The following is a 25,553-nucleotide window of genomic DNA, read 5'->3' as shown; positions in this document are numbered from 1 at the left end:
AAGCGGGACGGGAGATAAACGCCATGTATGTGAGCGAGATGGCTATACAGGTGTGGTGGCTACAGACACGTATCCATGTGACACAGGGATTAAAATCGCAGAAATCATTAAAAATAATTTATTATTTTTTTTAAATAAATCGTTACTACGTTAAACAATAGTGATATGACACAGTCAATCTTTCTTATTTTTGTATAAATAAGTCGAAGAAGCATTCATAACAAGCCCCAAACCTTGGCAACTAATATTTAACAATAGGGTGGGGTGGTAGCACTTATTTTTTACTCTAGAGGGATATTGTTTTAACTTTTCTCTATGCTATTATCTGGAGAGTTTTCTTTGCTTTCTAGCTGTTGTTTCCACATTGAGGAATAAACGCCCTCCTGTCCGATTAAATGTTCATGTCTGGAAAAAAATATGTTTGTTGATTTTACGAGTTCAGCAGTGAGTAATGAAACAAAAATGCGCACTTTATCAGCGATAAAGATCTGTTTTGTGTTTACTTAGAAGTAAAAGGAGGTGGCAATGATCACAAATATAAACATCCACGTTAATTGCGATTGCCCACAAAAATGGATGACGTTGATACGTAATTTCCCTGAACATAAGAACGGAAATCGTTAATCGCCACACAAATACCTAAATAACACGGTTCACGCATAATTACATACTTTTTTTTGTTTGGTTTTGGTTTATTTTTGTTTTCTTTGTTGTTACTTCCTGAGCGTGGGCTAAGGACGTACTAAAATCGCGTCCACTGGACTACTTTTGTTTTCTGGACGTTTCATGAACTCTAGAGAACGAAAAAATATGTCTCCCGTTTCTAAACGTCTGCCTATCTGTCGTCTGTCAAAATTTTTATTAGACAGATAATCTGCGAAACTACTGGACGAATTGTTGTGTACATACATATCTTTATTTTAATTTAAAAATGCTATCATTAAAAAATAGAATTCGCAAGATCAAATCTCATATATAAATAATTGAGACATGATTGTCTACTGGAAATATTTGAATTTTTATTGTTTTGATTTGTCCAATTTTCAATGTTTCTTTCGATTTTATAATTTTTCCTTTATTTAATTTTTAAATTTTTCAATTTTGCGATTTTTGGATTTCCTAATTATCCGATTTTCCGATTTTGCACGTTTTCCATTTTTAAGTTTCTCAATTTATCAATCTTTCGATTTTTTAATTTTTCGTTTCTTCAATTTTTCAAGTTATTGATTTTCAAATTTTACAATTTTTAAAGTTTTCATTTTATACTTCTTCGTTTTTTTTTATAATTATGTAATTTATGTAAGTGGAAAATTGAAAAGAAAAATGAAGAAACTTAAAAATCGAAAAAAAAAATTAATCGAAAAATTGGAAAAGCTGAAAATTGTAAAATCGTCAACATTTAAAATTAAAAAATCGAATGAGGAAGTTTTCAAATGCAATAAGTGAAAATTTTAAAATAAGTATTTTTTACATATTTAAAATGAAAAAAAAAAACTATTAAAAATGGAGAAACTGAAAAATCTAAAACTGAAAAAAAAAGTGAAGAATTTAAAACTTGAATAACAGAAAAATTCCAAATCGAAAAATTAAAAAATTCAAAAATTGAAAAACCGAAAAATTGAAGAAATGAAAAACTGAAATATTTAAAAGTTAAAAATCGAAAAACTGAAAAATTGCAAATCGAAAAATTGAAAAATCCAAAAATTAAAATTTCACACTGAAATAAAGAAAAATGATAAAATCAGAACATTGAAAAACCGAAAAATTGAAGAAATAAAAAATGTAAAAATCGAAAAAATACAATATCGAAAAATTGAGATATCCAAAAGTTGGAAAATCGAAAAACTGAAAAATTATAAAATCAGAACTTTGAAAAACCAAAAAATTGAAACATCGAAAAATTGAAAAATTAATTAAATTAATAAAGTTGGAAATTCGAAAAACTGAAAAATTGAAGAAATGAAAAATTTTAATTTCCAAAAGTTGGAAAATTCAAAAACTGAAAAATTTTACATATCGTAAAATTAAAGAAACAAAAAAAAAAAGAAAAATTGAAAAATTCCAAATCGAAAAATAGAAAAATCCACAAGTTAAAGTTTCACACTGGAAAAAAAAAGAAAAATTGAAGAAATAAAAAATTGAAGACTCGAAAAATTGAGAAATTAAAATTGAAATATTAATATAATAAAAATTTAACACATCGTAAAATTGAACAAATAAGACAAAATGAAAAATTATAAAATAAGAACTTTGAAAAACCGAAAAATTGAAGAAATAAAAAATGTAAAAATCGAAAAACTGGAAAATTTTAAAAATCGTAAAATTGAAGAAACAAAACAAAATGAAAAATTGAAAAAGGAAAAAAAATGAGAACTTTGAAAAACCGAAAAATTGAAGAAAAGAAAAACTAAAAAATCAAAAATTGAAATTTCCTGCAATTGCAAATGGAAAAATTGAAATTTCCAAAAGTTAGACAATCGAAAAACTGAAAAATTTTACATACCCTAAAATTTAAAAAACAAAAGTTTGAACTTTGAAAAACCGACAAATTGAAACATCGAAAAATTGAAAAATTAAAAATTGAAATCTGAAACTGTAAATCTAAAAATTGAAATTTCCAAAAGTTGGAAAATCCAAAAACTTCAAATTTCACACTGAAAAAAGGATAATTATAAAATTAGAACTTTGAAATACCAAAAAATTGAAGAAATGAAAAACTGAAAAATTAAAAATTGAAATCTCCTAAAATTGCAAACCGAAAAATCCAAATATCCAAGAGTTAGAAAAACTGAAAAGTTTTACATATCGTAAAATTAAATAAACAAAAGAAAAATGGAAAATTGAAAATATCCAAATCCAAAAATTAAAAAATCCATAAATTAAAATTTCATACTGAAAAAAAGTATTTTTTACATATTTAAAATGAAAAAAAAAAACCTAGAAAAATCGAGAAACTGAAAAATCTAAAACTGAAAAAAATTAAAGAATTTAAAAGTTGAAAAACCGAAAAATTGAAGAAATGAAAAATTGAAATATTCAAAAGTTAAAAGTCGAAAAACTGAAAAATTGCGAATCGAAAAATTGAAAAACCCAAAAATTAAAATTTCACACTGAAATAATGAAAAATTATAAAATCAGAACATTGAAAAACGGAAAATTGAAGAAATAAAAAATGTAAAAATCGAAAAAATACTGTATTTTTAAAAATTGAATTATCCAAAGGTTGGAAAATCTAAAAACTGAAGAATTTTTAAAATCGTAAAATTGAAGAAACAAAAAAAATTGAAAAACTGAAACATTCCAAATCGAAAAATTGAAAAATCCAAAAATTAAAATTTCACACTGAAAAAAGAAGAAAAATTGACGAAATAAAAAATTGAAAAATCGGGAAATTGAGAAATTAAAATTGAAATATTAATATAAAAAAAAATTACACATCGTAAAATTGAACAAACAAAACAAAATGAAAAATTATAAAATTAGAACTTTGAAAAACCGAAAAATTGAAAAATTGACAAAAGGCAAAATTGAAAAATTAAAAATTGAAATCTGAAATTGTAAATCTAAAAATTGAAATATCCAAAAGTTGGAAAATCGAAAAACTGAAAAATTTTACATATTGTAAAATTGAAGAAACAAAACAAAATGAAAAACTGAAAAATCCAAAAATTGAAATTTCACATTGAATAAGGAAAATTATCAAATTAGAACTTTGAAAAACCGAAAAATTGAAGAAAAGAAAAACTGAAAAATCTAAATTTGAAATCTCCTGAAATTGCAAATTGAAAAATTGAAATTTCCAGAAGCTGGAAAAACTGAACAATTTTACATATCGCAAAATTGAAGAAACAAAAAAAAAAATGAAAAATCGAAAAATTGAAAAATCCACAAATAAAAATTTCAGACTGAAAAAAAGAAAAATGATAAAGTCAGAACTTTGAAAAACCGAAAAATTGAGGAACTAAAAAATTGAAAAATCGAAAAATTAAAATTGAAATATTAATATAAATTAAATTAATTTAATAAAGTAATTAAATCATCAAAGTTGGAAATTCGAAAAATTGAATTTTGCAAATTGAAAAATTGAAGAAAGGAAAAATTGAACTCTGAAACTGTAAATCTAAAAATTGAAATATCCAGAAGTTGGAAAATCGAAAAACTGAAAAGTTTTACATTTCGTAAACTTGAAGGAACAAAAAAAATTGGAAAATTGAAAAATCCAAAAATTGAAATTTCACACTAAAAAAAGAAAAATTATAAAATTAGAACTTTGAAAGAACGAAAAAATGAAGAAATGAAAAACCGAAAAATGAAAAATTGAAAAATCCAAAAATTAAAATTTCACACTGAAAAACGAATAATTACAAAATTAGAACTTTGAAACACCGAAAAATTGAAGAAATGGAAAACTGAAAAATTAGAAATTGAAATATCCAAAAGTTGGAAAATCGAAAAAATCGAAAAATTGAAAAATCCACAAATTAAAATTTCACACTGAAAAAAGGCAAAATCATAAAATCAGAACACTTGAAAAACTGAAAAATTGAAGAAATGAAAAATTAAAATTGAAATCTCGTAAAATTGCAGAGTCTAAAAATTAAAATATGCAAAAGTCGGAAATTCGAAAAACTGAAAAATTGAAAATTTGCAAATCGAAAACCTGAAAAATTTTATATTTCGTAAACTTGAAGGACCAAAAAAATTTGTAATTGAAAAATCCAAAAATTGAAATTTCACACTGAAAAAAGAATAATTATAAAATTAGAACTTTGAAACACCGAAAAATTGATGAAATGAAAAACTGAAAAATTAGAAATTGAAATCTCCTAAAATTTCAAATCGAAAAATTGAAATATCCAAAAGTTGGAAAATCGAAAAACTGAAAAGTTTTACGTACCATAAAATTGAAAAAACAAAAGAAATGAAAAATTGCGAATCGAAGAATTGAAAAATCCAAAAATTAAAATTTCACACTGGAAAAGACAAAATTATAAAATCAGAGCACTTGAAAAATTGAAGAAATAAAAAATTGAAAAATTAAAATTGAAATCTCGTAAAATTGCAAAACGAAAAATTGCAGAATCTAAAAATTAAAATATGCAAAAGTTGGAAATTCGAGAAACTGAAAAATTGAAAATTTGCAAATCGAAAAATTGAACAAACGAAAATTTGAAAAATTAAAGATTGAAATCTCCTGAAACTGCAAATCGAAAAATTGAAAAACCTAAAAATTTAAATGCCCAAAAGTTCGAAAATCGAAAACCTGAAAAATTTTGTATATCGTAAAATTGAAGAAACAAAAAAATTGCAAATCGAAAAAAAGAAAATTTATGAAATCAGAACTTTCAAAAACCGAAAAACCGAAGAAATGAAAAATTAAAAAATTGAAAAATTGAAAAATTAACATTGAAATGTCGTGAAATTGCAAATCGTAAAATTGCAAAATTCAAAAATTAATACATTCAAAGTTGAAAATTCGAAAAACTGAAAAACTTTACACAACGTAAAATTGAAAAAACAGAAAATTATAAAATCGGCACATTCGAAAAATTGCACAATAAAAAATTAAAGAATCAAAAAATTGAAAAATTCAAAATTAGAAAAACTGTAAAAATCGAAAAATTCAAACTCACAAACTTGAAAAATTCAAGTCAAAAAAGCTATAGAAGCGTTATTTACGCCACTGGTTTTTACTTTATAGAGATTACCATAAACAAAAAGCGCAAAAAAATTATAATTTTTCAAAGACGCTGGATATGTTGCACTTCATGAGCGAGGGAAGTTCTGTCGAAATAACCTTTGACAAGTTTTTCAAGATTAAGTCAAGATTAAGTCAAGTAGCCTTTACTCAGGAAGTTGAATTAACTCTTGAAAAATACTTTACCGTTTACCCACACAGCTTGAAACCTAGACTCACCTTCCCCTCTCAATAATCTCCCCCTCCCTCAGCACCAAGATCTCGTCGGCGTGGATGACCGTGGACAGCCTGTGCGCGACAATGATAGTCGTCCTGTTCGAGCACATCTTGTCCAACTGCTCCTGTATGTTCCTCTCCGTCTGCGTGTCCAGCGCGCTGGTCGCTTCGTCCAGCAGCGCAATCTGTGGCGCCTTCAGCAGCGTCCGCGCTATCGCCACCCTCTGCTTCTCGCCGCCGCTCAGCCTCAGCCCCCTCTCCCCCACCTGCGTGTCATACGCGTCCGGGAACGTCAAAATCTTATCGTGAATATCCGCCCCCCGGGCCGCCTCGATGACGTCGGCGTCCGTCGCCGTCAACCTCCCGTACTTGATATTATACCGAATCGTGTTGTTGAACAACACCGTGTCCTGGGGGACCACGCCGATGGCGCGCCGCAGCGACTCCTGGGACACCGTCTTGATGTTCTGCCCGTCGATGATGATCGAGCCGGTCTCCACGTCGTAGAAACGGAAGAGGAGCCGGATTATCGTGCTTTTGCCGCTACCTGAGGGACCCACCAGAGCGATGGTTTTCCCAGGGGGAACCGAGAAGGTCACGTTCTTCAAAACGAGTCTCTCGGGGAGGTACCCGAAGGAGACGTTGTTGAACTCCACGGCGCCGCGTTTGACTGTGATGGGTCCGGCGTTCGGGGCGTCGATGACCTCCTGGTCCTCCCGTAACAAGTCGAACATGTTCTCCATGTCGACGAAGTTCTTCTGGATGGCTCTGTAGTAGGTGCCGAACCAGTTCAGCGGCACGTACAGCTGGACTATGTAACTCGCGAAGAGGACGTAGTCGCCGACGGTTAGTTCACCCACGTCCACCACCAGGTGGACGCAGAGGAGGCTCCCGCTGAGTAGGCCGGTGCAGATGATCACGTTCTGGACGGTGTTGAGAATATTCAGCGTGATGTTCGACCGCCACTCCTCCGCCTGGAAGCGCAAAATAGCGTCGCGGAAGGCCTCCACTTCGTACTGCTCGGCCCCATAATATTTCACCGTCTCGAAATTAAGCAAGGAGTCGACGCTGCGCGCGCGGGTTTCGTTGTCCGCCAGATTCATACGTCTTTGGAATTTTGTTCGCCATTCGGTGATGGTGATAGTCAAAGCTTTAAAAACATATAATTAGTGACTGACTACCCCACGACTCCGCCCACTCACCTATGTAGAGAATCATCGTGACGAACACGATCAGGCCGAACCACGCGTTGAAGGCCACCACGAAGAACACCACAGCCACTAAGATGTCGACGATCGTCGGGAAGATCGAGAATATGATGTAGTTTAAGAGGTTGTTAATACTGTCCGTGCCTCTGTCCATCACTCGGAGCACTTCTCCGGTTTTCCTGCCTAGATGCCACCGCAGGGACAAGCTGTGTAAGTGTCTGAAGAGCTCCACCTCCACTTCGCGGGTCGTATACTGCTGTATCCTGATCCAGAGGAAGGATCTAAGGTTGTTTAGAAGGCCCATGCCGCCGGTGCCGCCCCCTTGTAGGAACTTGAAGCCGACGTAAATTAGGATCCAGTCCCATCGGAAGTCGAGTTTCGCCGAAGGGTTGGTTTTGGGGGGAGTCATGCTGTCGACTAAGAGTGAAAAGTTCATTATATATAATATTTTCAAATATACAGGTTGTTTCAAGTGAAACTTATTACTGTAGTTCTTTTTTTAAAGTAACACCTATACATTTCTAAAGATTTATATTTTCAATAGAAAGAGGGAAAAAAAAAACACCAACGGTAATTAAAAATTTCAGGGGCCCGAAGTGTCTTTTCTTAAAGAATATGAAACAATTTTGAAAACAACTAGTATTTTATTTTTGAAGAAATTTTAAACAATCTTAGCTGTATTTTATTCCCAAAATGAAAAGAAAAATAATCATAAAGAAAGTGAAACAATTTTAGGGGTTTCTAGTGTACTTTTTTCTAAATGCGAAAGGATATCGGAGAGCCCAAGTGTCTTTTTTTAGGAACGCGTAAAATCTCGGAGAGCCCTTATGTTCTATTTTTAATGCAAAAGAATCTGGAGAGTCCCAAGTGTATTTTTTTTAAGAGAAATAATCTCGGGGGCTCCTAGTATATATATTTTTTTGGAGAATTCGAAAGAACCTCGGGGATCTCAAGTGTGTTTTTTTTTAATGCGAAAGAATCTCGAATCTCCTAGTGTATTTTTTTTAATGCGGAAAAAAATTGGAGCTTCCAGTGTATTTTTTTATGTGAAAGAATCACCGCGGCCCCAAGTGTCTTTTTTTTTAAAGCAAGAGAATTTCGGGCAGACCAAGTGTGTTTTTTTTTTAATTGTGAAAGAATCTCGGGGGCATCTCGAGTCTTTCTTTTAAGAATGTGGAAGAACGTCGGAGAGCCCTAGTGTAATTTTTTTTTAATGCGAAAGAATCTCAGAATTGGAATGCTAAAGTTTTTCGGGGGACCTAAATGGCTATTTTTTGAAGCGAAAGACTATTGGGGGCCCCAACTGTATTTTTTGGGTCTGCGAAAAAAATGTCGGGGGCCCCAAGTGTTCTTTTTGGTACTACGAAAAATCTCTGGGACTCCGGAGTGTGATTTTTTGGGCCCCAAGTGTCCTTTTCTAAGGAATTCGGAAGAATCTCGGGACCCCGAGTGTTTTTTTAATGCGCGGGAATCTTGGGGGCCCCAAGTGTGTTTTTTTTTAATGCGAAAGAATCTCGAATCTCCTAGTGTATTTTTTTTAATGCGGAAAAAATTTGGAGCTTCCAGTGTATTTTTTCATGTGAAAGAATCACCGCGGCCCCAAGTGTCTTTTTTTTTAAAGCGAGAGAATTTCCGGCAGCCCAAGTGTGTTTTTTTTAATGTGAAAGAATCTCGGGGGCATCTCGAGTCTTTCTTTTAAGAATGTGGAAGAACGTCACGGAGCCCTAGTGTAATTTTTTTTTAATGCGTAAGAATCTCAGAATTGGAATGCTAAAGTTTTTCGGGGGACCCAAATGGCTATTTTTTGAAGCGAAAGACTATTGGGGGCCCCAACTGTATTTTTTGGGTCTGCGAAAAAAATGTCGGGGGCCCCAAGTGTTCTTTTTGGTACTACGAAAAATCTCTGTGATTCCAGAATGTGATTTTTTGGGCCCCAAGTGTCCTTTTTTAAGGAATTCGGAAGAATCTCGGGGCCCCGAGTGTTTTTTTAATGCGCGGGAATCTTGGGGGCCCCAAGTGTGTTTTTTTTTTAATGCGAAAGAATCTCGAATTTCCTAGTGTATTTTTTTTAATGCGGAAAAAATTTGGAGCGTCCAGTGTATTTTTTTATGTGAAAGAATCACCGCGGCCCCAAATGTCTTTTTTTTTAAAGCGAGAGAATTTCGGGCAGCCCAAGTGTGTTTTTTTTAATGTGAAAGAATCTCAGAATTGGAATGCTAAAGTTTTTCGGGGGACCCAAATGTCTATTTTTTGAAACGAAAGACTATTGGGGGCCCCAACTGTATTTTTTGGAACTGCAAAAAAAATGTCGGGGGCCCCAAGTGTTCTTTTTGGTACTACGAAAAATCTCTGGGACTCCGGAGTGTGATTTTTTGGGCCCCAAGTGTCCTTTTTTAAGGAATTCGGAAGAATCTCGGGACCCCGAGTGTTTTTTTAATGCGCGGAAATCTTGGGGGCCCCAAGTGTGTTTTTTTTTTAATGCGAAAGAATCTCGAATCTCCTAGTGTATTTTTTTTAATGCGGAAAAAATTTGGAGCTTCCAGTGTATTTTTTTATGTGAAAGAATCACCGCGGCCCCAAGTGTCTTTTTTTTTAAAGCGAGAGAATTTCGGGCAGCCCAAGTGTGTTTTTTTTAATGTGAAAGAATCTCAGAATTGGAATGCTAAAGTTTTTCGGGGGACCCAAATGTCTATTTTTTGAAACGAAAGACTATTGGGGGCCCCAACTGTATTTTTTGGAACTGCAAAAAAAATGTCGGGGGCCCCAAGTGTTCTTTTTGGTACTACGAAAAATCTCTGGGACTCCGGAGTGTGATTTTTTGGGCCCCAAGTGTCCTTTTTTAAGGAATTCGGAAGAATCTCGGGACCCCGAGTGTTTTTTTAATGCGCGGAAATCTTGGGGGCCCCAAGTGTGTTTTTTTTTTAATGCGAAAGAATCTCGAATCTCCTAGTGTATTTTTTTTAATGCGGAAAAAATTTGGAGCTTCCAGTGTATTTTTTTATGTGAAAGAATCACCGCGGCCCCAAGTGTCTTTTTTTTTAAAGCGAGAGAATTTCGGGCAGCCCAAGTGTGTTTTTTTTTAATGTGAAAGAATCTCGGCGGCATCTCGAGTCTTTCTTTTAAGAATGTCGAAGAACGTCGGGGATCCCTAGTGTAATTTTTTTTTAATGCGAAAGAATCTCAGAATTGGAATGCTAAAGTTTTTCGGGGGACCCAAATGTCTATTTTTTGAAGCGAAAGACTATTGGGGGGGCCGACTGTATTTTTTGGGACTGCGAAAAAAATGTCGGGGGCTCCAAGTGTTCTTTTTGGTACTACGAAAAATCTCTGGGACTCCGGAGTGTGATTTTTTGGGCCCCGAGTGTCCTTTTTTAAGGATTTCGGAAGAATCTCGGGACCCCGAGTGTTTTTTTAATGCGCGGGAATCTTGGGGGCCCCAAATGTGTTTTTTTTAATGCGAAAGAATCTCGAATCTCCTAGTGTATTTTTTTAATGCGGAAAAGATTTGGAGCTTCCCGTGTATTTTTTTATGTGAAAGAATCACCGTGGCCCCAAGTGTCTTTTTTTTTAAGCGAGAGAATTTCGGGCAGCCCAAGTGTGTTTTTTTGTAATGTGAAAGAATCTCGGGGGCATCTCGAGTCTTTCTTTTAAGAATGTGGAAGAACGTCGGGGAGCCCTAGTGTAATTTTTTTTAATACGAAAGAATCTCGGGGGCCCCAAGCGTCTATTAAGCGAAAGACTCTTGATGTCTCAAGTGTCTTTTTTTGGGAATACGAAAAATCTCAGAGGCTCCGAGTGTAATTTTTCTTTAAGGAAAGCAAAAGGACCTTAGGGGCTCAAAGTGTCATTTCTATGTAAAATAATTTCCGTGGCCCCAAGGGTCTTTTTTACGCAAAAGAATCTCGGTGGCCTCAAATATCCTTTTTTAAGGAATTCAAATGAATATTGGGGGCCTCTCGTATCTTTCTTTTAAGAATGCGAAAGAATGTCGGGGGTCCCCAATGTATTGTTTTTATGTGAAAGAATCTCGGGGATTCCAAATGAATTTTGTTAAGAATGCGAAAGAATCTCGTGGGTCCCAAGGGTATTTTTTTAAGAAAACGAAAGAATCTCAAGGGTCCCAAGTGTCTATTTTTTAAAGTGCAAGACTCTTGAAAGCCTCAAGTGTTTTTTTTTTGTAATGTTAAAATTTTTCGAGGGACCCAAGTGTCTATTTTTCAATGCAAGAGAATCTTAGAGGTCCCAAGTGTCCTTTTTTTAAGGAATTCGAAAGAACCTTGAGGGCCCCAAGTGACTATTTTTTAATGCGAAACACTCTTGAGTGTCACCAGTCTCCTTTTTTTGGAAATGCGAAAAATCTCTGGAGCTGCTAGTGTCATTTTTTTTAAGGAATACAAAAGAATCTTAGGGGCCACAAGTGTTTATTTTTAAGTAAATAAATCTCGGTGTCCTCAAGTGTTCTTTTTTTAAGGAATGCAAAAGAATCTCGGGGACCCCAAGTGTGTTTTCTTTTTCAATGTGTGGGAATATCGGGGGACCCAAGTGGGTTTTTTTAATGCGAAAGAATTTCGGGAGCTCCAAATGTCCATTTTTTAATGCGAAATACTTTTGGCGATCCCAAGTGTCTTTGTTTGGCAAAAATCTCTGAGGGTCCTAGTGGCATTTTTTTTTAAAGAATACAAAAGAATTTTAGGAGACCCAAGTGTCTTTTTTTTAAGTTAAAAAATATCGGTGGCCCCAAGTGTCCTTTTTTAAAGATTTCGAAAGAATCTCGGGAACTCCTAGTGTTTTTTAATGCCAAAGGATCTCGGGAGCCGCAAATGTATTTTTTTAAGAATGCGAAAAAATCTCGACGGCCCCAAGTGATTTTTTTTTCTTTAAGAATGCGAAATCATCTCGGGGGCCCCAAGAGTACTTTTTTACGAATGCGAAAGCATCTCGGGGCCCCTAAGAGTACTTTTTTAAGAATGCGAAAGAATCTCGGGGGCCCCAAGAGTATTTTTTTAAGAATGCGAAAGAATTTCGGAGGTCCCAAGTGTCTATTTTTTAATACGAAAGACTCTCGGAGGTCCCAAGTATTTTTTTGAGAATGTGAAAAATCTGTCGAGCTCCAATGTCATTTTCTTCAAGGAATAAAAAAGAATCTTAGGGACCCCAAGTGTCTTTTATGTGAAAAAATCTCCGTGATCCCAAGTGTCCTTTTTTAAAGAATCCGAAAGAATCTCGGAGACTCTATGTGTGTTTTTTTTATGTGTGGGAATCTCGGAGGCCCCAATTGTACTTTTTTTAAGAATGCGAAAGAATTTCGGAGGTCCCAAGTGTCTATTTTTTAAAACGAAATACTCTCGGAGGTCCCAAGTGTCTTTTTTGTGGGAATACGCAAAATCTCTGGAGCTCCAATGTAATTTTCTTTAAGGAATACTAACGAATCTTAGGGGCCCCGAGTGTCTTTTTTATGTGAAAAAATCGCCGTGGTCCCAAGTGTCCTTTTTTAAAGAATCCGAAAAATTTCGAGGACTCCATGTGTGTTTTTGTATGTGTAGGAATCTCGGGGGGCCCAATTGTATTTTTTTAAGAATGCGAAAGAATTTCGGAAGTCCCAAGTGTCTATTTTTTAATACGAAATACTCTCGGAGGTCCCAAGTGTCTTTCTTTGGGAATGCGAAAAATCTCTGGAGCTCCAATGTCATTTTCTTTAAGGAATACTAAAGAATATTAGGGACCCCAAGTGTCTTTTTGATGTGAAAAAATCTCCGTGGTTCCAAGTGTGTTTTTTTAAAGAATCCGAAAAATCTCGAAGACTCCATGTGTGTTTTTTTTATGTGTGGGAATCTCGGAGGCCCAATTGTATTTTTTTTAAGAATGCGAAAGAATTTCGGAGGTCCCAAGTGTATTTTTTAACACGAAATACTCTCGGAGGTCCCAAGTGTCTTTTTTTGGGAATGCGCAAAATCTCTGGAGCTCCAATGTCATTTTCTTTAAGGAATACAAAAGAATCTTTGGGGCTCCAAGTGTCTTTTTTATGTGAAAAAATCTCCGTGGTAACAAGTGTCCTTTTTAAAGAATCCGAAAAATCTCGGGGACTCCATGTGTGTTTTTTTTTTGTTTGGGAATCTCGGGAGGCCCAATTGTATTTTTTTTAAGAATGCGAAAGAATTTCGGAGGTCCCAAGTGTCTTTTTTTGGGAATGCGAAAAATATCTGGAGCTCCAAAGTCATTTTCTTCATGGAATACAAAAGAATCTTAGCGACCCCAAGTGTCTTTTTGGTGTGAAAAAATCTCCGCAGTCCCAAGTGTCCTTTTTTAAAGAATCCGAAAAATCTCGGGGACTCCATGTGTGTTTTTTTTATGTGTGGGAATCTCGGGGGGCCCAATTGAATTTTTTTTAGGAATGCGAAAGAATTTCGGAAGTCCCAAGTGTCTATTTTTTAATACGAACTACTCTCGGACGTCCCAATTGTTTTTTTTTTTGGGAATGCGCAAAATCTCCGGAGCTCCAATGTCATTTTCTTTAAGGAATACAAAAGAATCTTAGGAGCCCCAAGTGTCTCTTTTAAGTGAAAAATCTCCGTGGCCCCAAGTGTTTTTTTAAAGCAAAAGAATATCGGTGGCCCCAAGTGTCCTGTTTTAAAGAATTCGAAAGAATCTCGGGGACCCCAAGTGTGTGTTTTTTTAATGTGTGGGAATCTCGGGGGACCCAAGTGTGTTTTGTTAATGTGAAAAAATTTCGGGGCCCCCAAGTGTCCATTTTTTAATGCGAAATACTCTTGGGGGTTCCAAGTGTCTGTTTTTTGGAATGCAAAACTCTTGAGGCTCCTAATGCCATCTTTTTTTAAGGAATACAAAAGAATTTTATGGGCTCCGAAGTGTCTTTTTTATGTGAACAAATCTCCGCGGCCCCAAGTGGCCTTTTTAAAGAATTGAAAAGAATCTCGGGGACCCCAAGTGTTTTTCCTTTAAAAATGTGAAAGAATCTCGGGGGACACAAGTATGTTTTTTTTAACGCGGAAGAATTTCGAGAGCCCCAAGTGTCCATTTTTTAATGCAAAAGACTCTTGGGGGTCCCAAGTGTCTTTTTTTGGGAATGCAAAAATCTCTGAGGCTCCTAGTGCTATCTTTTTTTAAGGAATACAAAATAATCTTAGGGCCTCCAAATGTCTTTTTTATGTGAACAAATCTCCGCGGCCCCAAGTGGCCTTTTTAAAGAATTCGAAAGAATATCGGGGACCCCAAGTGTGTTTGTTCTTTAAGAATGTGAAGGAATCTCGGGGGACACAAGTATGTTTTTTTTTCTTGTGGAAGAATTTCGGGAGCCCCAAGTGCCCATTTTTTAATGCAAAAGACTTTTGGGGGTGTCAATTGTCTTTTTTTTGGGAATGCAAAAATCTCTGAGGCTCCTAGAGTCATCTTTTTTAAGGAATACCAAAGAATCTTAGGGGGCTCCAAGTGTCTTTTTAAGCAAAAGAGTCTCGGTGGCCCCAAGTGTCCTTTTTTAAGGAATTCGAAAGAATCTCAGGGCCGCAAGTGTTTTTTTAATGCGAGAGAATGTCGGAGACCCCACTTGTCTTTTTTTGGGAATGCAAAAACCTCTAGGGACCCTAGTGTTTTTCTCTAAAGAATGCAGAACGATCTTGAGATCCCAAGTGTCTTCTTTTTTAACGAATACAAAAGAATCTTACGGGCCCCAAGTGTATTCTTTTTTTAAAGAATACAAAAATCTTGGGACCCCAGGTATTTTTTCTAACTGGAGAGTATCTTGGGGACATTCAGTGTTTCCTTTTTGAAGAATGAAAAAGAATCTCAGGGGCCCCAAGTGTCTATTTTTAATGCGAAAGGCCCCCCCGGGGGTCCCAAATGTCTTTTTTTTGGGAATATAAAAAATGTCTAGGACCCCTAGTGTTTTTTTTTAAGGAATACAAATGAATCTTGGGGGCCCAAGTGTCTTTTTTTAGCAATTCGAAAGAATCTCGGAGGTCCCTAGTGTCTTCTTTTTTAACGAATACAAAAGAATCTTAGGGGCCCCAAGTGTGTTTTTTTAAAGCAAAAGAATCTCGTAGCCCCCTAGTGTATTCTTTTTTTAAAGAATACAAAAATCTTGGGACCCTAGGTGTTTTTTCTAATTGGAGAGTATCTCGGGGACTCTCAGTGTTTTCTTTTTGAAGAATGAAAAAGAATCTCAGGGGCCCCAAGCGTCTATTTTTAATGCGAAAGCACCCCCCCCCCGGGTCCCAAGTGTCTTTTTTTTTTGGAAATGTAAAAAATGTCTAGGACCCCTAGTGTTGTTTTTAAGGAATACAAAAAAATCTTGGGGCCCAAGTGTCTTTTTTTAGCAATTCGAAAGAATCTCGGAGGTCCCTAGTGTTTTCTTTTTTAACGAATAGAAAAGAATTTTACGGGCCCCAAGTGTGGTTTTTTAATGCAAAAGAATCTCGTAGGCCCCTAGTGTGTTCTTTTTTTAAAGGATACAAAAATCTTGGGACCCCAAGTGTCTATTTTTAATGCGAAAGACCCTCGGGGGGTCCCAAGTGTCTTTTTTTAACATTGTGAAAAATGTCTAGGATCCCTAGTGTTTTTTTTAAGAAATACATTTTTTATCTGAAAGAATTTCCGTTCTCCAACTGTCTTTTTTAGTAAAGAATCTTGGGGGCTCTAAGTGTTTTTTTTTTTAAGAATGCGGAAGAATCTCGGGGTTTCTAGTGTCTTTTTTTAATGCGAAAAAATCTCGGGAACCTCAAGCGCCTGTTTTTAGGAGTGCGAAAGAATCTCGGTAACCCCAAGTGTCCACAAAAATGTACGTCTCGCGTTTCATCCGTGTGTCTGTCTATTTTGGCTATAAACCGGACCGACTGTTTTGTTTTATTTGAAAAAACTATAAAATAGGTTCTTGAAAATTGTAATCTTTTGGAATTTCTTGATGATTGAGATACCACATCCCATAAAACACAAACACAAAACAAATATTAAAAATAACAGTATTGCGACTTTTTTGAGAACCTTTTTATTGAAAAAAAAGAAGAATTTTTTCAAAATGGTGAACGTAATTTTATATTGTACTTTTTCCAAATCACAGATACACTATAGTTTTTTTTAAGTCGTTCTACTATTTAGATAGCCACATTTTATTTAAAGTGACTCATTTGATGTGCAGATGCAACAAACAACAAAAAAATAGCAGAAAAAAATGATGTTTTTGTAATTTAAAAGTCGATTTTTCACACGTTAAAATATAATTTTGAAAAAATGAAAATTACATGCTTTGTCTTGCACACTTTGGCAATATTTTTTGAAATTAAACACAGTGAGTAAGCTTATTTAAAGCCATTCAAAGTATTTCCACTCTAGAACACACCGCGCGATAATGATAAACGATCGTATGATTATAAAAATTGGGTTATCTAATGGAAATAAGTACTTCTAACACATCTTTGATGAAATATCGATCTTGATAACATTGAAGGCCAAAAAAAGCGTATCATTTTCAAATCACTTTTCCCAATACCCTGTACTTCCCCCACTTTGCCAATCTTACCGATCAATTTGTTGTAAATCGGCACAAACAAGTTGATCACGCGCCCTCCGGCCAGCAGCACGAAACAGAAAATCACCCTGAACTGCAACAACACGTCCTTCTTCGGCCACACGAACGGCGCCAAAATCCGCACCTTCTTCCAGAAGTTCCTCCATGTCGACTGGTTCTCCGCCCGGTCCTGCAACACACGATCAGCAATCCAGCACCGCCTGTCACAAAAATAACCTTAAACTTCACGCTGACGTCGATGTTTTTGAACGTGACGTTGGCCTTAACGCGCTTCATTTTACTATACGAACAATTTGGCTTAGCGGTAGACATTTGTCAAGATTTTTATTTACGTTGGGATTTGACGTTCTTAGTTGTTTGCAGTGGATTTATTTCGGATACTGTTACACAACGTATCGCAATGAGACTTACTTGTGGTGGAAGGTTCCGCGTCGAATCGTTGAGTGTGAAATAATTGATGTTTTGCGTGATGCCGGGCGCCTTCAGGCCGAGCAGGAACATCAGCAGGCAGGAGAGGTAGCGCAGGACGAAGAGCGCCATCTCGATCTGGTCGCCAGTCCTGCGGGAGGGCAAAGTTAGATGGGTTTTGGGGGGTTCCGTACTCACGTTTTCAGCTGGAACCACCATTCTTTCTTGTCGAGGTTGAAGAAGGCCAAGTTTTCGGAGATAAAGACGAGGGTCCAGAAGAGGAGGAGGACGATGCCGTGGCCCTTGGTGGGCACGGAAGGGAGCAAGTAGTGGCGCTCGACGCGGACGACGAGAAGAGAGAAGGGGTAGGCGAGAAGATTTAGAATCAGATATACAATCTAAAACAAAAACAAAAATCACAATCGGTGCTATTTTTGGAAATGCGGTGTTTTCAGTTGTCACATATAACTAGGATTAATTTCACGCTTATTTAAATAAATAATGATAATAAAATTGTTAGAAGTTAGAAAAAAGCAACTCATGGTAATTACGTGTGTGTAGGTTAATATACTTCGAAATTGCCGAGTTCGACCTTGATAACAATTTTATATATATATAAATCTACTTAAGTATGTTTTTATTTAGTTACCTATTAATTGATAATTGTTGTTATTAAAGTGTTCGCTGTTTGTATTGAATTTTATAATGACAGGAGAGAAATCAATAACACTTTGTATTTTTGTTCCACTGACACTATTTAGTGGCAATCATCAACCTTGGAGGTGTTTCCTATATTAAATATCATCACATGATAATTTTTTTATGAATTAGCAGGAAATGAAATGACGCGTTTTGGGCAAAATAGTGGCATAAAAAGTGATTAATCTTCCACAATGCGCATCCCGATTTTAAACAATTAATGTTTGCAGCTTACGCTAACATTGTTTTCTTGATTAGAGAATATCGACCAAAATTTACATCTTCGTCCTCTTCAGACAACTGATGACGTAATTTTAAAAAGGTTGAAAAATATTTAGAAACATTAGAATATCACAGTATCTTTTTATAAGTAAACAGTCAAGATACAAGACTATGAGAAAAAATCAATTGTTTTTATTTGTCTATCTCTAACAAGTGTATGTACATTAAAAAATATATTTGGAGCAAGCCTTCGAACTGATTCATCACTCATTGCTATCTTAAATGCAGTCGGCTTTACAGATAATTGACATTTGAATTGTGGATAAATTTTTCGCAGTTTTTTGTTATTTCATCTTTTGCTTTGTTTGCGTGATTTCAGTTTTTTTCGAAGCTTCATAACCTCTAGAATATGAAAAAGTAGGACCAGCGTTTTCGTCTATCTGTTGTCCGTCGAATATTGGTGATACATAGATATGTATTATGAAATTTTAGGTATATATCAGGAAGACCTCAAAATTATAAGGGAAAAATCGTTTCTAAAATGCACAAAATACTATCAGTCTACATTAAATGTACCTAGTATCTACATCAAATGACTGATAGTATTTTGTGCATGAATACGTTAATGGGCCACAAAAAAACATTAACGTATTCATATTTATTTACAAAAGGAATCTCCGAGATTCTTCCAAACTACCTCAAAAACAAAACAAAAGGGGTCCCCGAGATTCTTTCAAACTACTTCAAAAACCAGACACAAGAGGTCCCCGAGATTCTTCGAACTACTTCAAAAACCAGACACAAAGGCTCTCCGACATTTTTTCAAACTACGTCCAAAACAAAATGGGTCCCTGAGATTCTTTTAAACTACTTCAAAAACCAGACACAAGGGGTCCCCCTGAGATTCTTTCAAAACTACTTTAAAAACAAAGCAAAAGAGGTCTCCGAGATTCTTTCAAATTACTTCAAAAACAAAACACAAGGGAAGTCTTTCAAATTTCTTCAAAAACACAATAAAAAGGGTCCGCGAGATTCTTTCAAACTACTTCAAAAACAAAACATAAGGGAATACATTCAAATCGCCTTAATAACACAACAAAATGGGCCCCGAGATTATTTCAAACTACTTCAAAAACCAGACAGAAGTTGTCTTTGCGATTCTTTCAACCTACTTCAAAAAACAGACGCAAGGGGTCCCTTAGATTCTTTCAAACTACTTCAAAAACAAACCAAAAGGTGTCTCCCAGATTCTTTCAAACCACTGCAAAAACCAGACATAAGGAGTCCCCGAGATTCTTCCAAACTACTTCAAAAAGCAGACACAAGGGATCCCCGAAATTCTTCAAATTACTTTAAAAACCAGACACAAAGAGTCTCCGACATTTTTTCCAACTATGTCAAAAACAAAATACAATGGGTCCCCGAGATTATTTCAAACTATGTACTTCAAAAACCAGACATAAGGAGCCTCTGAGATTCTTCAAAACTACTTCAAAAACAAAACAAAAGGCGCCTCCGAGATTCTTTCAAGCTACTTCAAAAATCAGACACAAGGGGTCCCTTGGATGTTTTCAAACTACTTTAAAAACAAACCAAAAGGGGTTTCCGAGATTCTTTCAAAGTATATACTTCAAAAACCGGACAAAGCTTCCTCGAGACTCTTCAAACTACTTCAAAAACCTGACACAAAAGGTCTCCGACATTTTTTCAAACCACGTCAAGAACAAAACAAAATGTGTCCCCGAGATTCTTTTAAACTACTTCAAAAAGCAAACACAAGGGGTTGCTGAGATTCTTTCAACTTACTTACTTTAAAAATAAACCAAAAAGGGTCCCCGCGATTCTTTCAAACCATTTCAAAAATAAAACACAATAAAATGGGTTCCCGACATTCTTTCAAATTACTTCAAAAACAGGAGATAAAGGGTCTCCAAGATTCTTCCAAACTACTTTAAAAACAAAACAAAAGGGATTCGCGAGATTCTTTCAAATTACTTCAAAAACCAGACACAAAGAATCCCCACGTCAAGAACAAAACAAAATGTGTCCCCGAGATTCTTTTAAACTACTTCAAAAAGCAAACACAAGGGGTTGCTGAGATTCTTTCAAACTACTTTAAAAATAAACCAAAAAGGGTCCCCGCGATTCTTTCAAACCACTTCAAAAATAAAACACAAGGGAAGTCTTTTGAATTTCTTCAAAAACACAAAAAAGGTGTCAGCGAAATTTTTTTAAATTATTTAAAAAACCAGACACAAGGACTCCCCGAGATTCTTTCAAAATACTTCAAAAACAAAACATAAGAGAAGAGATTCAGATTGTTTTAAAAACATAACAAAATGGGCCCCGAGATTCTTTCTTACTACTTCAAAAACCAGACACAAATTGTCCATGAGATTCTTACAACCTACTTCAAAAACCAGACACAAGGGGTACCTGAGATTCTTTCAAACTACTTCAAAAACAAACCAAAAGGTGTCTCCGAGATTCTTTCAAAACACTTCAAAAACCAGACATAAGGAGTCCCCGAGATTCTTCCAAACTACTTTAAAAAGCAGACGCAAGGGAGCCCCGAAATTCTTCGAGCTACTTCAAAAACAAAACAAATGGGGTCCGCCAGATTCTTTTAAATTACTTCAAAAACCAGACACAAGGGTTCCCCGAGATTCTTTCAAGCTACTTCAAAAACCAGACACAAGGAATCCCCTAGATTCTTCAAACTACTTTAAAAACCAGACACAAAGGGTCTCCGACATTCTTTCAAACTACGTCAAAAACAAAACACAATGAGTCCCCGAGATTCTTTCAAACTATGTGATTCAAAAACCATACATAAGGAGTCCCTGAGATTCTTCAAAACTACTTCAAAAAAAAAGGCGCCTCCGAGATTCTTTCAAAGTATATACTTCAAAAACCGGACAAAGCTTCCTCGAGACTCTTCAAACTACTTCAAAAACCTGACACAAAGAATCTCCGACATTTTTTCAAACTACGTCAAAAACAAAACAAAATGTGTCCACGAGATTCTTTTAAACTACTTCTAAAAGCAAACACAAGGGGTTGCTGAGATTCTTTCAGACTACTTAAAAAACAAATCAAATGGGGTTTCGAGATTTTTTGAAACCACTTTAAAAACCAGATACAAGGGGTCCTTGTGATTCTTTCAAACTACTTAAAAAATAAACCAAAAAGGGTCCCCGCGATTCTTTCAAACTATTTCAAAAATAAAACACAAGGGAAGTCTTTCGAATTTCTTCAAAAACACAAAAAAGGGGTCGGCGAAATTTTTCAAATTATTTCAAAAACCAGACACAAGGACTCCCCGAGATTCTTTCAAAATACTTAAAAACAACACATAAGGGACATTCAAATTGCTTTAAAAACATAACAAAATGGGCCCCGATATTCTTTCAAACTACCTACTTCAAAAACCAGACATAAATTGTTCTTGAGATTCTTTCAACCTATTTCAAAAACCAGATACAAGGGGTCCCTGAGATTCTTTCAAACTACTTCAAAATCAAACCAAAAGGTGTCTCCGAGATTCTTTCAAAACACTTCAAAAACCAGACATAAAGAGTCCCCGAGATTCTTCCAAACTACTTCAAAAAGCAGACACAAGGGATCCCCAAAATTCTTCGAGCTACTTCAAAAACAAAACAAATGGGGTCTGCGAAATTCTTTCAAATTACTTCAAAAACCAGACACAAGGGGTCCCCAAGATTGTTTCAAGCTACTTCAAAAACCAGACACAAAGAATCCCCGAGATTCTTTCAAACAATTTACTTTAAAAACAAACCAAAAGGGGTCTATGAGTTTCAAACCACTTCAAAAACCAGACCTAAGGAGGCCCAAGATTCTTCCAAACTACATCAAAAATAAAACAAAAGAGGTCTGAGAGATTCTTTCAAATTACTTCAAAAACCAGACTTTAAAAACAAAACAAAAGGGATGCGCAAGATTCTTTCAAATTACTTCAAAAACCTGACACAAGAGGTCCCCTAGATTCTTTCAAACTACTTCAAAAACCTGACACAAAGTGTCCCTGAGATTCTTTCAATCAATTTACTTTAAAAATATACCAAAAGGGGTCTCTAAAATTCTTTCAAACCACTTCAAAAATCAGACATAAGGAGTCCTCGAGATGCTTCCAAACTACTTCAAAAACAAAACAATAGTGGTTCGCGAGATTCTTTCTAATTGCTTGAAAAACCAGACACATGGGGTCCCCGAGATTCTTTCAAATTACTTCAAAAACCAGACACAAGGGGTCCCCTAGATTCTTTCAAACTACTTCAAAAACCAGACACAAAGAGTCCCTGAGATTCTTTCAAACAATTTACTTTAAAAACAAACCAAAAGGGGTCTCTGAGATTCAAACCACTTCAAAAACCAGACCTAAGGAGTCCCAAGATTCTTCCAAACTACATCAAAAATAAAACAAAATGGTTCCCCCAGATTCTTTCAAATTACTTCAAAAACAAAACAAAAATGGTTCGCGAGATTCTTTCAAATTACTTGAAAACCCAGACACATGGGGTCCGCGAAATTCTTTCAAACTACTTCAAAAACAAATCAAAAAGTCCCCAGATTCCTTCAAATTATTTAAAAATAAAAGTGGTCCCCGAGATTCTGTCAAACTACTTAAAAAATTAGCCATAAGTGCTCCCCGAGATTCTTTCAAACTACTCGAAAAACAAAAAAAGGGTCTCTGAGTTCCTTTAAACTAATTCAAAAAACAGACATAAGAGTTCCTCGAGATTCTTTCAAACTATTAACTTCAAAAACCAGACACAATCGGTCGCCGAGGTTTTTTCAAAGTATGTACTTCAAAAACTTGGCACCCACACAACCACGCACGCCACATAACCTCAAAAACAACACCCACAACAAACATGTACACACATTTACAAACATCTATAACAACTTATTGAGCTCTAAATTATATAAAACTATTGTAAAATCAACATACTTCTTGTAGAAGCAGGAGGCTGAACCAAAATTATTACATTAATTAATATGATTACTAAACAACAATAAATCCCAGCACACTGCCTTTTCTTTTTCGCCATTTTTTGTCCCCTTTTTCCTCTCGTTTTATTTTTATTTTATTTTTTTGTAATATTTTTTGTACCCGTTTTTGTAGCCTTTCTTTCGTCTTTGCTACAAAGTTGCTGATGTCACCACAAAATTAAATACACTAATGATTGTTTTATATCGAGACTGCAATGGCCATGGACTTTTCGTCTTGACAGTAATCTGACAAGTCGAACACAAAATTTCAAAAATCAATGGCCATATTTGACCGTGTTTTTATTGCTCTCTCGGTATTACATATTTAGATTTTTACGCCTATCTCTGAATTCGATGGAACCAAGAAAGACAGATGTATGAAAATTTGTTTTCCATGTCCACTCCTCATAAGAAACATTTTGTTTCAAAAACAATGTACATAGGATAAATTTTTATAAACAGACAAAAATGTGTTTAAACATCCCGCCGTTTCATTATATGTCCTATTTTCATTTTAGCGTTCAACCGTAGACGTTCACTTTGCAGGCACGTGATCAGTCCATCTCTTCGGTAAACGGACTTCAAAAGACCGACGTTCTGGACTTATCAGATTGACCAATTTTTCACGTTTTCTTTCCAGGTGTTTTATTTAAACAAATGGATAATTTTTTTTTTTATTTATAAATATTCTGCCAGACAAAAAAACGGACAATGGTTAGGTTACCGCTTTCACTTTCTACGACGTAGCTTTAGACTCAACGTTAAACATGTCATTTCAGAGAAGACATACGGATTTAATTCCAAGGGTGACTCGACTACAAATTATGTTGCTCGCCTGGTATCAACCACTATATTAACACAGTTGGCATTTGGCAATGTCTACCACTGCGTATTAGAAAAGGTTATTTTTAACATCTATGTTGTAATATATAAATACATACATTTCTGCGAAATTTCTCAAAGAAAAATTGGTCTCTTTTATCTCAACAATCGCCTTGAACTTTCTGACTTGCTTCTTGTATAGCATGATAAATTCTGATGAATCATCATGCGGGAAAAACGTAACGTAAATGGCCCTTTTTTGAATTAACTGATTTAGTGACTTTCAAAATACAAAAATATTAAACAATACTAAATTAAATACATAAATGTCAACACTTAACCTGACAGGTACACTCCTCGTCACTATTTAAAGATGCTAATGTACACCATGTTTTATCATCTCGTTATCACTCCATTGTCTACAATCCCAAAAAAATTACAATATATTCATCTAATTTGCATACAAAATAAAAGCGAACCTTTCTAACACGTGTACGTGAACGATAATGAAACAAACACATAAAAATTCCGAGTCAACATTACCTTACTCAGTAAAAATTTAGCAATTAAAATACACACAAATCTGCATATTTACAGTGCAAATATTTTCATTCCACTCTCCCTCACCTAATAAAAATGTGGACAACTCATTAGTACTTTCCTCAGCGTTAGAATCGTCCCGGAAACCAAACAAGATAACAGATCATCAAAAAAAATTCAAGTCACGTCATCAAATAAAAACAAGACGTGTTTATCGCTAATTTATAGCGACTTATCTTGACGCGACATTACTTAGTTAGAAAAATGAGGTTATGTCAGTCACTTTGTGACAACTTCAACTTTTGCTAAATTTACTAGCCACTCACCATGTACCCGTAAATTTGCTCCTTCAGGACCGTCGCTTGCAGGATGAACCTTATAACCTCCAAAATAGGCACCAAAAGCGTCACGAATATTTGGAAATGGTACAGTCTTGACTTAACTAAATGATTTGGTGATATCTCAGTCCCGTATTTTCTGTACATGCATAATTGAATCGTGCCGGCTATTAAAATAAAGCCGGCTATCACCGAAGACAGCACCGTCTCCATGAAGCACTCTGACGTCCCATGGTCCACCCAGACGTCCCAAATATGGACGCCTGGAGAGCAGTACGACATATTAGCCACCATTTTCTAATACTGCAAAGGGTGAAACGTTGTTTTAAAACATCCATGCGAATTTTTAAAAATCGTGGTTTCAGGTGAACACACTTACCTAATTCATGCCACAATTTACGTACTTATAATATAATTCATAATAATTACGAGGTGTGTTCGTTAAACACAAAATTACACGGTTTTTAGGATGTAAACACGTTTATTGTTGTTTAATTGTTTTGTTTAGTCATCACACCGACATTTTCGGTGACGTTTCGAAAGTGAGGTTAGGTTAACGACGGGGAGACAGGGGCGCACTAGTCGAAAGATACCGTTTGTTGATGATGTTCGATTAACAAAATATTGATATGTCAAAGACGGGCACTACTTAACATTTACTGGTGTTTTGGCGTTATCTAATCAGTGACTGCAAAACCGACTGCTTTAAATTGACTTAATTCGTTGTTGGGTAGGCAACCAACAATACCCGCGATGACAATGCTGAGGCAGTGGCGTACAGTTACGTGGATCGATAAATCGGGGCGAAATGGTAGCAACCCAAAATACAGTCACCGCGGCGCCACTGCCCG

The 25,553-nt window shown here is 35.4% G+C and overlaps 1 protein-coding gene across 1 annotated transcript; it reads right to left on the bottom strand.

Annotated features, from left to right (window-relative positions):
- Window positions 1-104: 104 nt before the first annotated feature.
- On the bottom strand, window positions 105-25,447 carry LOC135140078 (ATP-binding cassette sub-family B member 6). The gene is made up of 8 exons (XM_064070480.1): window positions 25,082-25,447; window positions 24,691-25,005; window positions 17,267-17,466; window positions 17,072-17,219; window positions 16,652-16,829; window positions 7,117-7,539; window positions 5,918-7,064; window positions 105-405 (listed from the first exon to the last, which is right to left on the bottom strand). The coding sequence occupies exons 2-8, from the start codon at window positions 24,994-24,996 to the stop codon at window positions 303-305; spliced, it is 2,505 nt and encodes an 834-aa protein (XP_063926550.1). The 5' UTR covers window positions 24,997-25,005; window positions 25,082-25,447; the 3' UTR covers window positions 105-302.
- Between the last annotated feature and the right edge of the window lie 106 nt (window positions 25,448-25,553).

Source organism: Zophobas morio, unplaced genomic scaffold (genome assembly GCF_036711695.1).
Source record: "Zophobas morio isolate AGI-343-1 ecotype UQ-CSIRO unplaced genomic scaffold, CSIRO_AGI_Zmor_V1 ptg000038l, whole genome shotgun sequence".
Taxonomy (NCBI): domain Eukaryota; kingdom Metazoa; phylum Arthropoda; class Insecta; order Coleoptera; family Tenebrionidae; genus Zophobas; species Zophobas morio.
Note: the sequence above shows the minus strand (reverse complement) of the source record. Positions and strands in the feature narration are given on the sequence as shown.

Bases quoted from the DNA above. Each gene is read 5' to 3' on its own strand.
- LOC135140078 (XM_064070480.1), bottom strand. From the start codon at position 24,996: ATGGTGGCTAATATGTCGTACTGCTCTCCAGGCGTCCATATTTGGGAC. The intron at 7,540-16,651 runs GTAAGATTGGCA...TTTCACTCTTAG, and splicing joins GATTTACAACAAATTGATCG to TCGACAGCATGACTCCCCCC. The intron at 7,065-7,116 runs GTGAGTGGGCGG...ATGTTTTTAAAG, and splicing joins CACGATGATTCTCTACATAG to CTTTGACTATCACCATCACC.